Source organism: Hibiscus syriacus, unplaced genomic scaffold (genome assembly GCF_006381635.1).
Source record: "Hibiscus syriacus cultivar Baekdansim isolate YM2019G1 unplaced genomic scaffold, ASM638163v2 tig00110457_pilon, whole genome shotgun sequence".
Lineage (NCBI taxonomy): Eukaryota > Viridiplantae > Streptophyta > Magnoliopsida > Malvales > Malvaceae > Hibiscus > Hibiscus syriacus.
In genome coordinates this window covers 560,517-575,661 of record NW_024062744.1, presented here as the reverse complement: position 1 = coordinate 575,661, position 15,145 = coordinate 560,517, and the positions used below count along the sequence as shown (strand labels likewise).

The window sequence follows — 15,145 nt, the reverse complement described above, 5'->3', positions numbered from 1 at the left end:
GTCAGGAATATAAAAAGTGTATTAAGATTGTTCGAAGTTGTTGTTAGACCAATCTTTTCAGAATTAATATGGATGATCCTTGTATCATGGATAGGGCAACTGACATTGAGTGTTATTGGGATTCTTTATCAACTGTCTATCTAGGCCTACCTTAGAGGTAGTCCTGAAATTTGAAAGAACTATGGCAGTCTATTATTAAGAAGTTTCAATCTAGTCTCAATGGATGGAAGGGAAAAGTCTTTTCGTTCGGTGGTCATATAATATTGGTCAAGTCTGTGTTGGCAAACCTTCCGGTGTATTATCTCTCACTTTTGCTTATCCCTGAAGCAGTGATAGGCAAACTAAATAAAAGCATGACCAATTTTATTTGGGGTGCAAAGGAGAAGAAAAATCCACTTGATGAAGTAGGATATTATTAGCAAACCAAGATCATTTGGAGGTTTGGGTTTTTATTTTTGACTTTAGAATCAAGAATCATTCAATCTTAAACAAGTGGATTTGGGGAACTTCTACTGTGCGACAATTTTACTATACGATTAAAGAAAGACGCTACTGGTTTTGTTATTATTTTTTTAATAAAATCAGTAAAAAATTTCCTAAGACATTATTATTTTTATCTAAATCATTAATGTTTTTTTAATATTTCCGGTAAAGTACTCAATAATAACAAAACTGGTAGAAAAAATAACAAAACCAGTAGCGCTTTACCAGATATGTTAACAAAACTGGTAAAGCGTCTAATAATAACAAAACCATTATAAATAATAATGTTTCCGGTAATTTTTTTACCGGTTTTGTTAAAAAAATTTCCTTAGCCGTATATTAAGGACGCTGCACGTGAGACTTTCCCGTGGATTTGGAGATATGGCGGTGAATCAAAATGCTCGAGGGGAAAGGTTATTGTTCGATCAAAATTTGATGCTCTCGAGACTAACTCAAAATAACAAGTCCTCTTGGGTGTGGAGAAACATCACCGCCCCGTTAGCCAAACTCGACATCTAAGATGTGTGATGAGTGACGGAAGTGTGATCGAGTTTTGGGATGATCCTTGTATAACACCCTAGACCAGTATGACACTCAGTCAATCGATTTAAGGTGCTACACAAAACCACCAAAGTGGTTGACCAACTTTTTCTTACTTTCTTTAAATATAAAACAACCGTAAAATAAACTGAAGAATAAATAAAATATGTACACTAAGGAGCTCCAAATTAAAATATTACAGACCGACTCTTTATAAAATTTATGACTCAAATGATACAACAGGGTTTATAAAATATACATATCCTTATAAAACTGCTAAGACATACTCTGAATCTGCAATAGTTTGGACCTTGATCTATCTACTATTCCTCGATCTCTCGATCTACTGACTTGCCTACGGAAAACAATCCAAAGGCTGCGCTAACTAGCTCAGCGCCACACTAACAACTAAAACATACTAAAAGTTTATCACTGAAATGCTCAAGTTATCAAAGCTGCTACTATCTGATCTACTAGTCTGTTATGGTCTACTGCTATCTGCTTTATTGTACCAAATAAGATTTTTTTTCATTCAATATAAAAGATTTTCTGATATGATGTGATATATCACTAAAATGAAAAGGATACGAATAGTTAAGATACTCCGTAATTTAAAATTATTACTGAACCAAATAAAAGTTCTCATTCAATATGAAATTTTTTTATGATTTGATGTGATATATCACTAAAAAGAAAATAACATGAATAGTTAATATTCTATTACATTTGAAATTACTATTGTATCAAATAAGATTTTTCATTCAATATGAAAGAAATTCTTATTTGAGGTGATATTTCACTAGAAAGAAAAGGATGTGAATAGTTAAGTTTCTCTATCTTTTTTAAATATTATGATAAGATCTTATAAATTAGCTTATGTTACCTAAAAAGTTTCTACTTTTTATAGCTTCGTTGAATCAATGAAAAAAGTATTTCAAACAATAACCAACAAATTCTTCACAGTTGTCCATTACTATGGCAAAATTCTACAAAATGATATTGGTGTTGTGCTTAAGTCGTCCAGGCTCGTCCGCATGATGTTCACTATAGATGTATCTAATATCCAAATGAAGAACAAAATTGAAAGAAAACTTGGAGCTTCTATTTCATGTTTGAGTTATTGACAACTGATCTCATCAAGTCCAATCACATATGCAATAATTAGGGATGTTCAAACGATTAATATGACCACCATCATAACCGAATTTTCATTAACCAAATTGACCAAACTTTTTTTTTCTAACCATTAACCTAACCGAATAAAGTTCAACCATTTCAGTTGGTTAACCGAATTAATCAAAATTTTTTAATAATTATATTTTTATTAGAATTAATTTGAATATACTAAAAGTATTTTTTATTTGAGTTATAATTTAGTTAGGTACTGATAATTTAATGAGTCTAGTATAATTAAAAATTAATTAGGTCTTAATTCTTAATGAGCTTGAGATTAAAATATGTATTCAATATATAGTATACTTAATAACTAATAATTTCAGTTAATTCGGTTAATTAAATGATTTCGAACCAAATTAATCCGTAATCGACTATTGAAAATAATATTAATCGTTGCCCGACCTAATTAATTCGGTGGCTAACCAAATTAACCAAACTAATTCAGTTTAGTCAGTTAATTAGGTTAAAACCAAAAAATGAACATCGCTAGCAATAATCCAACATGACAACGACGACATTACTATTATGATTGAATTGTAACAATCAACAAATAATGATATGATCGAGATTTATTTAAAAATGACAGACGCATCAGATGTTTTGACCTCATCAATGGTAACAGAAGAACCAAGAACATCTATACAAGATGTAAGTGGTATAGATGATAATCTTGTTGGGCAATTCAATGAAAGCCTTGTTGAGTTTAGTGAGGATGATGAAACAATTGTTCCATTGATAGGAGATGACGAGACACCGTCACTTGATGATTCTAATGAATTTGAGTCTACATTAGAGAGACAAGGTTTGGATATTGAGGCTGATGAATGGTAGGCAGCTGTTTCACAAGGTCATAAATTATAGAGTGCTCTAAATGTTTGGGCCCTTACACCAATTAACCTCAGCCCTAAATGCCTTAAAACAATTTGCCCCGTTATCATCATCCAATTGCAATGCATGACATTAATTACGATACTATGACGAATCTTGAAATCCATGATATATCGGATATATGTTATGCCCTTGGGGTTATTCAGACAATGGATCAACCAAGTTGATGATTGGGTCCTAGTTTGAAACTAAAAAAAGATTTACAGTTTGAAATAAAGGAGTATTGCATCAAAGCCCCATCTCCAATTCTTTGTCACGAAATCTGATCAAAAAACATATTTCGTAAGGTTTACACACCATGACGTTGGGTGTAACTGAAGGATACAAGTTTCATATTTACAATAGAAGATGCAGTAGGAAGTCACAAGGTTCAATAGCCAGCACGCATGTACAATGACCTTGTTGACACAAGACCACAAACATTTAGATTCAGAAGTTATATACTTGTATGTAAAGCTTTTGGTCGAAAAAAATTCAAAGATACATGTTAAAATGTTAGTGGCATCCATCCAGAATACATTTGATTATATTTTATCTTAATACAAGTCGTAGATAGCTAAAAAGAAAGCAATGACATTGTTATATGATGATTGAGATCAGTCATATAATGAGCTATCACCTCTACTGCAAGAAATAAATTTTTTCATCCCTTAGAACCATTGTAAGATCTTATATTCTTCCTGCGACCACACTTCACATAGAAGTTATCATTGAAAAGAAAGTTTTTGCCGACTTGTTTTGGACTTTTAAATTATCTATTGAAGAGTTTTAATTTTACAAACAAATAATTCAAGTCGAAGGGATTTTTCTGTGTAGGATATACATATACATCATGATGATAGTTGTTTTGAACTTAATGGGACCAAATCCAACTTTCGACAAACGACCTTTTCCCTAATCGATTAGTAGGGCATAACACCCTTCACAAAAAAGTGGTGTGAAAGCAAAAAGAGTTTTGCTCCTAAACCCTTCTCACAATCTCAACTTTTGATCAATATGACAATTGACACATGGAAAGCATATTTTGTCATATCGTCTAGATGAAATGAACTCGTTAATTATATCATCATTGTTACTTATACAATAAATTTGACTACAATTTTCACCAAATTTCAAAGCCCGATTTGTCTCATACTTCTTTCTTTCCGCACATTGCTGTCAATTTGTCTGAAATGGTTTCAACAATTAGTCTAGAGGAAGTCCACAGCTTGCCAATATACGAAACTAGTTTTTCAATTAATAATTTCATCTTTACGACATGTAATGAACTGTCCGCTACTTTGTCCTTTTATCCTTTTTTCCTGGTTTATTTGTTCTTATATTGTTATGATCAAGATGGATCGAGAAAGGTACATGATGGAATAATCATTTCTTTAAAAATTTTAAATTATTATATATTTTAAATATATTTTTATATTTTATATTAATAATATATTTTTATGTTTTTAGAATTTTAAAAAATCATCTCTTTTAAAATTTTAAATTCATTCTTCGAATACACTTCAGTTTCCAAATGGATTGGCTGCTGTGGTGGGGTTTCTAATAACGTGCTGATCACTAGGCACAAAGATATTTTGAGAGGTACTGTCAATTTATATGAACAGTAAAATAAGGGTTTAAATATATATTTGGTATTTGATGTAGACTTTTTTTTTCTCTTAAATTGATATAAAATTGTTTTTATTATTAAGCTTTTATTTGAATTGCATATTTTTTTTTCTAAAATTTCATATGAAATTCCTACTTTCCAATCAGCGTAGAATTAATCTCATCGAACTTTTTAAATTTAGGTATCTATTAAAAAAACTCAATAATAAAAATATTCATTCAAAAAAAATAATAATATAGCTCAAAATTAATCTCATCGAATAATCACTGTCACAAATTGAACTAAGAGATAAGTTAAAACTTTGACTTGATTTTCTCTATTTTTAATGGATTTTGAGAGAAAAAAATAGACTATAAAGAAGGAGAAAAATGAAAAAACGAATAGTATTGGGCAGCAATTTGAACGATAACGGTGATTAGAAGGGATTAGCATAGGGTATTGTATGAAAAATAATAATGAAATGACATGTCCCCATTATGTTAAAAAATTAATCACCAGTGATTGGATGAAAATTCAAAAAGTTTAATGATGTAATTGAAAAAAATGTAATTCAAATATTAAAATTGTAATAAAAATATACTTTAAATTTAATTTTTAGTACTTTTTTATCTGTTATTATTGAATAAATACTACTTTGTATTTATCCTAGATTAATAAAAAAAACTTTTTATATGTGTCGAGATAAGAAAATTTTATTGAGATATATAAGTGATGAAACTGAGAGATAAAGGTGAGCAAAATTCGACTCGATTTGAAAAACCAAAATTTTCAACTCGGTTCGACTAGAATTGAGTTCGAATTACAATTTCATAAACTCGAATCAACTCGAAAAAAAATCAAATTCAAATCGAGTTGTAAAATGCAACTCGAATAACTCCAAATTTTTAGTAACTAATGAATTTATTTTCAAGTTTGACTCGAGTCATTGGACTTTGTATGATATATGTATATTACATATGAAAAAAATATGAAGAAATATATTTGTATTGTATATATGGTTATAGAAAGTCACTTAAATTGAAATCAAATAATACTATAATATTATAAATATTTACAATTAAATTTAAACAGAAATTCTAAAAATCAACTCGACTTGAAAAAAATTCAAATCAAGTCCGAGTTGTAAAGTATGACTCGTCAATTCGAATAACTTAAAAAAAAAATTCTTGACTCGATCGAAGCTCACCCCTACTGAGAGATATTGTTCTTAGGGAATCTTGATGTGAATATGATTTTGAAGTTTTATTCGTAAAAAAATTATAAAATTAGTACGACGATATTCTTATGGGTTTGGATTGTAAAAATAAATTAGAGAGTCAGATCATAAAGCCTTTTGCGAGCGTGATCTATTTTTTTTTTAATCTCTTAAATAACATTTTCATCAAAGCTAAAAATAAAGACCAAAACGCCAAAAATTAAATTCAAGATGGAATGGAAGGGTGCAGTGCTGATAACGACCAAGAGAATATTACAGATGACTTCAGAGCTAAAGCCAACTCTCTTAATGATATTATGAACCTATGAGGGATTGATTCAATGATTCAAACCATGTTTAATTTTGCAATTAATGAAGTCCATGAAAATTAATTGATTTTTATAAAGGATGATTAAGAAATAGCAAGCAGCAACAAGATGTACATATGCAAAGCTCAAGTAGTATGATCACGTACACAGCTCAAGTTTATTTTACTCAAATTAACGGTGGTGCCTTAGTCGAAGCAGTTCAGTATCATTTAAATACTTGGCTCTGATCTTGTTTAGTTTCGGAACACTCTCTTTCATATCAAGCCTCTCATCCGGTAACTCTGCTGAACATTCTAAGCCAATTTGCAGAACGGACAAGGCACAATTGTTGGCTGCTGCATGCTCTCTCCCAATTGTGCTAAGCAAATTATTGTCTACAACTTGATATAGCGTTGATATTGACTCTTTCACCCAGTTCTTCAGGCTTCTTTCTCCGGCAAACATTTCAGCTGTCGGTTTTTTTCTTGTGACAGTTTCCATTACAAGAATTCCGAAACTATACACGTCTCCTTTCGTCGAAACTATTCCTTCTGTTCCGTATTCTGTGTACAAATTCACATATCAATGAAAAAGAATGCTATAGAATTTCTAAAATGTTATGTATATGCATGTTAAAGTGGGATTCAATAGGACTGCAATTCAAGAAGTATCACCTGGTGCCATACACCCAATTGTTGCTATAGTCAAGGTTTGTATCATTGAATCGTTTGCATAAGAGTTTTGCAATGCCAAAATCACTCAATGTGCAACCTTATCTTCATCTAATAGAACATTTCTGGGTTTTATATCACAATGAAGCACCGGCGTTACGTTACCGTGATGGAGATATTCTAGTGCGGATACTACATCTATCAGTATGTTCAATCTCTGTAAGATATTCAGAAAATGGATGCTAGAATACAACCATTCATCAAGGCTTCCGTTAGGCATGAACTCGAGCAATAAAGCTTTGAAATTGAGATCATCTGAGCAACTACTGATGATTTTGATTAAAATCCGGTTACGAATGTTGCGGAGAACTTCGCATTCAACTTTAAAGCTCTTAAAAGCTCCTTCTAACTTCAAGACTCCCTTTGTACACAGAACCATAACTCCCATTACCGAGCAAATTGTTCTCACTGAATCCATCAGTAGCTCGATGAAGTTCATGGTATGAGATCCGTCTCCATGTTCCTAAAGGTAACAAGTCTTCCCGAGTTGTTAATTTGTACCTCCTTTGCCTACTTCGCAAGATAATGATAATGAGAGCCATCACCAAAATTGTTGAGGCAATAGACATTGCTACATATATTATGAGCTTAGCCTTTGCCTTGGAACTCTTGAGAGGTTTAGTTTTGCAGCTTGGAAGATGAAGTTGAGGTGCACCACACAGTGCTTTATTTCCCTTAAATGATTCAATTGAGTAGCGGCCAAATGATTCTCCTTCAGGAACTTCTCCTTCAAGCCTATTGAAAGAGACATCGAAGGATTTCGGAATCTCTCCGGATAGATTATTTCTTGACAAGTCCAAGAACTTCAAACTCAACATGTCACCAAATGACGTAGGAATAGAACCAGCGAGTCTATTATTGGACAAGGAAAACTGAGTGAGGTCTTTGAGATCTGCAACTCCGATCGGGATATCACCCGAGAAACGATTGTTCGACAAGTCCATACTTGTCAAAACCTTCCACTTTCCAATGTCAATAGGAAGAGGACCACTTAGAGAATTTGAAGACAAGTTCAAGATGAGGAGATCGGTAAGCCTTGTCAAGGTTGAAGATATTGAGGAAGAAAACATATTGGAGCCTACCAATAGGTTTCTTAGAGAACTAAGGTTACCTAAGCAAGAAGGTATCGGTCCAGACAATTTGTTACTCGTCAAGTTTAAGTAAGCCAAATTGCTTAACTCAGATGGGATTGATCCTACAAACATATTTTCCATAAGATAATCACTTTGCAGCTCTTTTAATGCTCCAAATGTAGCAGGAATCATTCCCGTCAATTCATTTCCGGCTAGCTCGATGTTTATCAAGTTACTTAAGTTGCCGATTTCACTCGGGATGCCACCTCTGATGTTGCAGCCATATGCAGAGAACTCCCAAAGAGAACCTGAGAGATTCCCAACCAAGCCTGGAAGTTTACTGCCGATCACCGTGTTGCCACCAATATCCAACGCTTCCAAGCCTCTACAGTTTGTCAAAGAAGAGAGAAAACTCATTCTTGAGGAAGTTAAATTATTTAACGGCCAGATTGAGAAGCTTTAAATTTCTAAGATTTCCCAGATTGTCAGGAATGGAGCCTGACAGGTATATGGCATGTCAAGAAGAGTAAGCTGAGAGGCAATGGAAATAGACACTGGGAAAGAACCAACGAGCTGATTATCCGCAAGACATAATTCTTCCAGGTTTGGAAGCCAAAAGCCCATGTTTGATGGAAGATGGCCAGAAAGCTGATTTGCATCCAAACCAATCTGATACAAAGTTGAAATATTATAAATATTGCAGGAGGAATAGAACCAGCAATGTTGTTAACTCCCATAACCAAGTATCCTACATTCTTCAGGTTGCCAATCTCATCTGGTATTGAACCTGTCATAAATTTTTATCACACAGGTATATCAGAAAAAAATATGGAGAATTCTTTTGTGTCACCTGAAGCAGTTTTTCACCTGTGAAATTGTTATGACCACAATAAAATCCTTCAAGATGAGTTAGATTTACAATTTGCTATGGAATTTCACCTGTTACAGTAAAACTAAATTCAAATTTCTTCCACTAATGAAAATTATAGCACCATTATTGCTAGTGATAATTATACAATACCTTCAAAGTGGTTTTGGCCACCATTCAGTTTCGCAGCATACTCAAATTACCTCCAGTTGGTTAATCGAAAGAGACAGAAATTGCAACTCTTTGCAGTTGTATAAACCAGTTGGAATTCTACCGGAAAGCGAGTTATAACTCAAGCCCAATTCCTTCAAATTAGGAAGATGATCAAACAAATCATTTGAAGTATGACCAGTGAGATTATTAAGAGTGAAATCGATAACCTCTAACGAACCTCTAACGAAAGCAAATCCCGTGGGACGGAGGGTATGGAACCAGATAACATATTATTTCTTGGAGCGATCTCTTACAACGAAGATATATTGAAGATGGTGGATGGTACTGAGCCTGAAATATGGTTCTCATACAAGCTCAAGCATTATTTTGAAAATCGGACCGGACCGGCCAGTTCAACCGGGAACTGCTGTCTAGTCCGGTTTAATTTACACCGGTTGAACCGTTACTAGTGAACCGACCGGAACCGTTGAACCGTTCGAACCAGACCGGATGGAAACCGAAAAAAATCGCCAATTTTGTTTTAAAAAAAATAAATTAAACGACGTCGTTTGTTAAATGAGCTAAGTCGAACTCGAGTATTGTTGAGCTCGACTAGAACTTGAAAACTTTAAAAGTAAGCTCAACTCGACTCAAACTCACGAGCTAAAAATTATCATGTTCAACTCGAACTCGAAATATAATATTGAAACTTGAACTCGAAAAGGTTTGAACTAAAATAAATTTAGAAGCTCGATTGAAGCCTAAAATTCGAGTTTGATTAAAGTGAAAAAATAATTCACTCAATGCTCACCAAAAGACTCCATGATTTTAAATGCCAAATTACCTCTATTATTTATAGAAGTTAGTTGAGATGCTCTTCTATGTTTCTTAGCCATGTGAGATTGTTTTGTTCTCATATTTTTACTCTTTAGACTTTTGAGATGTTCTTCTATGTTTCTTAGCCATGTAAGATTATTTAAAAAAAAAAAAATTAAACCAAACAATATCATTTTGTTATGATTTTTTAGCCCCAAATTTATTTTTTAATTATAGTTATATAATTATATTTATTATTTAATATGTTTTACCTTAAATATTATGTTGTAGTTAATTTGAATAATTTTGTTTCACTTGATTTTATGGTTTTTAACTTATATATGTTATGATTTACTTTGAATATGACTTGTGATATAAAAAATTATTTTTTATTAAATATTTTTGATATTTTTATTTAATTTTTTAAATAATTATGACGTCGTCTGGTTCTTCCGACCGGTCAGACCGGTTCGACCGGTTGAACCAGTGAACCGGTAGCATGGCCGGTTCGCTAACCGGTCCGGTTCTGAAAACCATGAGCTCAAGATCTCAAGCTTTGGCAAATAGCCTAAAGACAATGGGATTTCTCCACTGAAACTGTTGTTACCAAAGTTTATATGTTTCAGTCGTCGCAATTTGGATAATTGGACTGGTAAACCGCCATGAAAACTATTGTTTGTCAAGCGGAGAAGAGAAATGAATGATAAGTTCTCCAATTAGGGTGGAAGGGTACCGACGAGGCCAGCCTATTAGGTCGAGAGCCGTGACTCGTTGGAGTTTGGATTCGCAACTGACTCCTCAAAACTAGATCAACCTCCTCACATCGCTTTAAAACTTTTGCCAAATTAACTAGGCATCTCTCACAGTCATCTTCAGAAACAGAAAAACCATCCATGAATATCTCAAGGAAATTCTCAACCATATCAGACAAGATAGCTTGCATGCAACGCTGAAAAGTTGTCAGGGCATTACAGAGTCCAAAAGGCATCATTCTAAAGGAAAAAGTGCCATAGAGACATGTGAATGTGGTCTTCTCTTGGTCCTATGGTGTGATGACAATTTGATTGTACTCAGAATACACATCTAGAAAGCAATAGAATGTTTTGCCCACCAATCGATCCAACATTTGATCGATGAAAGGTAGAGGAAAATGATATTTCTTTGTGGTTTTGTTGGGCTTAAGATAGTTCATGCATATCCTCTATCCCGTGGCAGTGCGTGTGGGCAATATCTCATTCTCCTCATTAGTCACCACAATTGTGCCACCCTTCTTGGGGACACATTGGACAAGACTTACCCATGAGCTGTTAGATATGAGGTAAATCACTCCAGCATCAAGCTATTTAAATATTTATTTCATCACCACTTTCTTCACGACTGGGTTGAGTCTTTGTTGTTGCTCTATATAGTTGCCATGGCATTCTTCCAACAGAATCTTATGCATGCAAATAATGGGACTAATCCCCTTCAAATCAGCCATCTTCCATCCAAGTGCTTTCTTATGCTGCGAAAAAACACTTAACAAACTTTGCTCATGGTTAGGAGTAAGACTAGAGGAAATAATCACATGTAAAGTATTATTACTACCCAAATAAGCATATTTAAGATGCCTTGTTAAAAGCTTTAGCTATAGGGTAGGTGCATGCTGTAATGATGGCTTAGGAGGAACAAATTCATCCAAATAAAGGGGTTCAAAGTGCATACTTGATCTAGCTAGTAGTAAGCTAGATTGCTCCTCTCCATATGGTATTTCGTCATGCTCCTGTATGTTTTCCTGAACAATAAGATGCTAATAATCTGATAGCTGGATGAAACTGCTTAGGCAAAATTGTTTGACTTCCTATTCAATTAATGAATTCACTTCAAAAATGCCTTAGCGTTCTTCTGAGTCATCATCATACTTGAGAGTACGGAAAATATTGGCAGTCACACATTGGTCGTCCACTCTCATTGTGAGTTCACCTTTTTTGCAATCAATTAAAATACAACCAATGACTAAGAAAGGCCTACCCAAGATAATGGTGTCTTTGAATAAACTTTATAATCAAGAATAAGGAAGTAGACTGGGAACACAAATTTGTCAACCCTCACTATGACATCCTCAACTCTCCCTTTAGGAAGAACATGGGATCAGTCAACAAATTTTATAATCATAGAGGTAGGTCTGGCATTCCCCATACCAAGCTTCAAGAATATATATGTTGGCATCAAGTTCACTCTTGAACCAAGGTCGCATAGTGCCTTTCCAACAAAATTAGCTCCTATAGAACATGAAATTATGAAACTGCCCGTATCTTTTTGCTTTGGCATAAGCTTGCTCAATGTGGAACAATATTATTTTGTCGTGGTAATTGTCTCAAACTTCCCAACTTTCTTTTTCTTGGTACAAATCTCCTTAAGAAACTTGGCATAAGTAGGCATTTGCTCGATGGCTTCCAAAAGAGGTACATTATTATAAAGCTGATTAAGAATGTCAACAAACTTCTTAAATTGAATTTCATCATTGTGCCTTTTCAATCTTTACGGGAAGGGTGGAGGGGGGTCTATTGCAGGAGTAGTAGTCACTTTTGCCTTGGCATAGGTATTTGGTACCTCAGCAGGTTCACTAGTAGAACCCCCATCCTTGTCCTTATCGACTATGATTTCATCTTGTAATTCAATTTCAACTTGCTTAGAGGTGGGGGTAGAATCATCCTACTGTTTTCCCCCAAACTTGACTTGTTGATTAATATAAGTATCACTCTTAAGAGTCAATACATTGCATTGTTCTTTTACATGAGACTTAGTGACTTCAGTGTCACTTGGAAAACATCCTTGCTAATGCTCTTGCAATGCCGTGGAAATCTGACCAACTTGACCTTCCAAAGCTCTAAGAGACAAGATATGGCTTTGAAGTAAGGCACATTGACTATGCAGTAAAGCTCCTTGATTTTTTATTGATGTAATATTATCTTACATCATTGTCTTAGTGGTAGCTATGAAGTCTTGAATTGTGGCCTCCAAATAACTTATATTAGATGAAGATGAGGCTCTATTGTTAGTATTATGCCATGGTATAGGATTTTGGTAGCCTTGAGGTTCAACAAAATTTTACTAGCGAGTAGGTTGACTAACATTAGGGACTCATTGATTTCCCCATGAGAAGTTAGGGTGTTGACTCCACCCTAGATTGTAGGTATTGGAGTAGGGGTTGTTATTGCCTCGATTGAAATTGCAGACATAATTGATGGACTTATGATTATTTGGGCACTCACTCTCGTGCTGATTTCCATGGCATAACAATCATTCCGAACTAGTTGCCTTTACTTCCTTCACCTCATTCGAGCATTGTAGATTCTTCAACATATTAGTGATAGCTGAGAGTTGAGCGCATACGCAATCCTTGGCATTTAACTCAAATGCCCCAGGTGATTTCCTCCTAATTCCAAGCCTTGAGGAAGGAAATTGATAATCGTTGTTGGCAATCCTATAAAAAATAACAAATGCCTCAGTAGGTATTTTCAAGAGATGTCCTATTTATCGAGGCATCAAGCATCATCCTCGTGGGCATTGACTCTATTATAAAACATCACTACTTGGGTCCAGTCTTGAAAACCATGATTAGAATTCTTGCGAAGAAAAATATTGTAACGATCCTAGCATTCATACATGGACTCGTCATCAGCCTGATGAAAGGATGCTATGTCATTCCTTAGTTGAGTGTTCATGTTTGGATGGTTATAGTGGAACAAAAAGCTTTTACAAATATCACCCCATGATTTCATCGAGCCAGATAGAACACCACTCAACCAAGCCCTAGCTCGATCACACAAAGAGTATATAAATAACTTTAATTTCAACACATCCGCGTGTACTCCTTATTAGTGGAAATAATCACATACCTCCAAAAATTGTGAATATGTTGCATGACATCTTCATTTGGCATGCCCCCAAATTGACCTATAGAATTCAATATATTGAACATGACTGGTTTGAGATCAAAATGTGTTGCCTGAATTTTGAGTGCCACAATCACAGGGTTTAGATCATCTAAAATAGGATTGAAGTGATCAAGAATAGCACGAGGCCTAGTAACAAGCCCAACATTGGGAATTACCTTGGCATTATGATCTTCCTTTTGATCAATGCCTTGATTTCCAATTTGATACATAATTCCTTGAACACGTTGATCACGTCTTCTTTGTCTAAATAGTCTTTCAATCTCAGGTTCAATTGGTATCAATGGCTCTTCCGAATGACTTCTAGTTATACACCAAATAAGCTTGAAAAAGAGAAAGTAAAAATATCAAGTAAACTATACTAAAAAAATAAAAAAGCAAAATAAAATGTTATGAAAAACTAATTAACTTCACGTTGTTAATCCCATGCAATGGCGCCAAAAACTTGTTGCGTGTTGTGAGTAGAATAAAATTATATGCAATTGATGTGCAAGTATACACAATCGCAAAAGTAATATAACGATGAATGAGTATCGTCCTCAGGGATTGACGGAGTTTATGAGTTTGGACACATCAATACACTAAATTATCTAAGTAGAGTAATGATATTTACACTGATGATGCCTAGGTAAAGGAATCATGATTGTAGGGTAGAATGATGGTGAAGAAATATGAATGAGTGAACAAATGTGATGTCGTGGCAATGGAGATGTCTATAGTCTAAATGGGTGAAAATGTCAAGGCAATGCAGAATAATAAAAACACAAAATAAATGAAATAACTTGATAATCCTCACACAAGAAGCTTCTATTGGAATGAATGGTGGGGAGTCACTTAGGAAGTTTTAAACTTATCTATTAAGTTGATCTAGTCTTCTAGTGCCTTACTTGTTCAACAGAGTTTGCTAAAGATGTTCTATGCTATCTCTAGTATGAGAACCTAACAGAATAGAATGCCATAACATCTCATCTCGGCTTGAGCAGTGACACACTAAACCATTGATTACGCTTTACCCCTCTTAGTCGTTGAAATCCTAGCTTAGTTTCTCTCGAATAGTAAGGGATTAGATTCTAGTAATTAACTACAACCCATTGCTTATACTAATCTTACTTTAGTTTCTCTCGAATACTAAAGAATTAGTGACTACTTTTCTCTCGAACACTTAATCTTGTACTTAAGAATTGGACACACTTATGCCTCTTACAATCTTAAGATATTAAGAACTGATAAGCAAAACAAGTAATAAGCAAAAGAAAACATTAATCAACCATTCAAAATAATGTTTAAAGCATCCATCAATGAACTCCACCAAATATAGTCAAGTTCATGGTGGGGTTCGAATAAACCATGGAAAATCTCAATTTGAT

General features: G+C 34.1%; 1 protein-coding gene across 1 annotated transcript; it reads right to left on the bottom strand.

The window, feature by feature from the left end:
- Positions 1–6,391: 6,391 nt before the first annotated feature.
- On the bottom strand, positions 6,392–9,726 carry LOC120126268 (receptor kinase-like protein Xa21). Its single transcript, XM_039144496.1, has 4 exons — positions 9,715–9,726; positions 7,281–8,501; positions 7,036–7,087; positions 6,392–6,762 (listed from the first exon to the last, which is right to left on the bottom strand). Exons 2-4 carry the CDS (start codon positions 8,418–8,420, stop codon positions 6,392–6,394), a joined length of 1,563 nt encoding a protein of 520 aa, XP_039000427.1. The 5' UTR covers positions 8,421–8,501; positions 9,715–9,726.
- Between the last annotated feature and the right edge of the window lie 5,419 nt (positions 9,727–15,145).

Coding starts and splice junctions, on each gene's coding strand:
- LOC120126268 (XM_039144496.1), bottom strand. CDS start 8,420: ATGAGTTTTCTCTCTTCTTTGACAAACTGTAGAGGCTTGGAAGCGTTG. Junction 7,088..7,280: donor TGTACAAAGGGAGTCTTGAA/GTTAGAAGGAGC, acceptor AATATCTTACAG/AGATTGAACATACTGATAGA. Junction 6,763..7,035: donor ACTAGAATATCTCCATCACG/GTAACGTAACGC, acceptor ATTTGTACACAG/AATACGGAACAGAAGGAATA.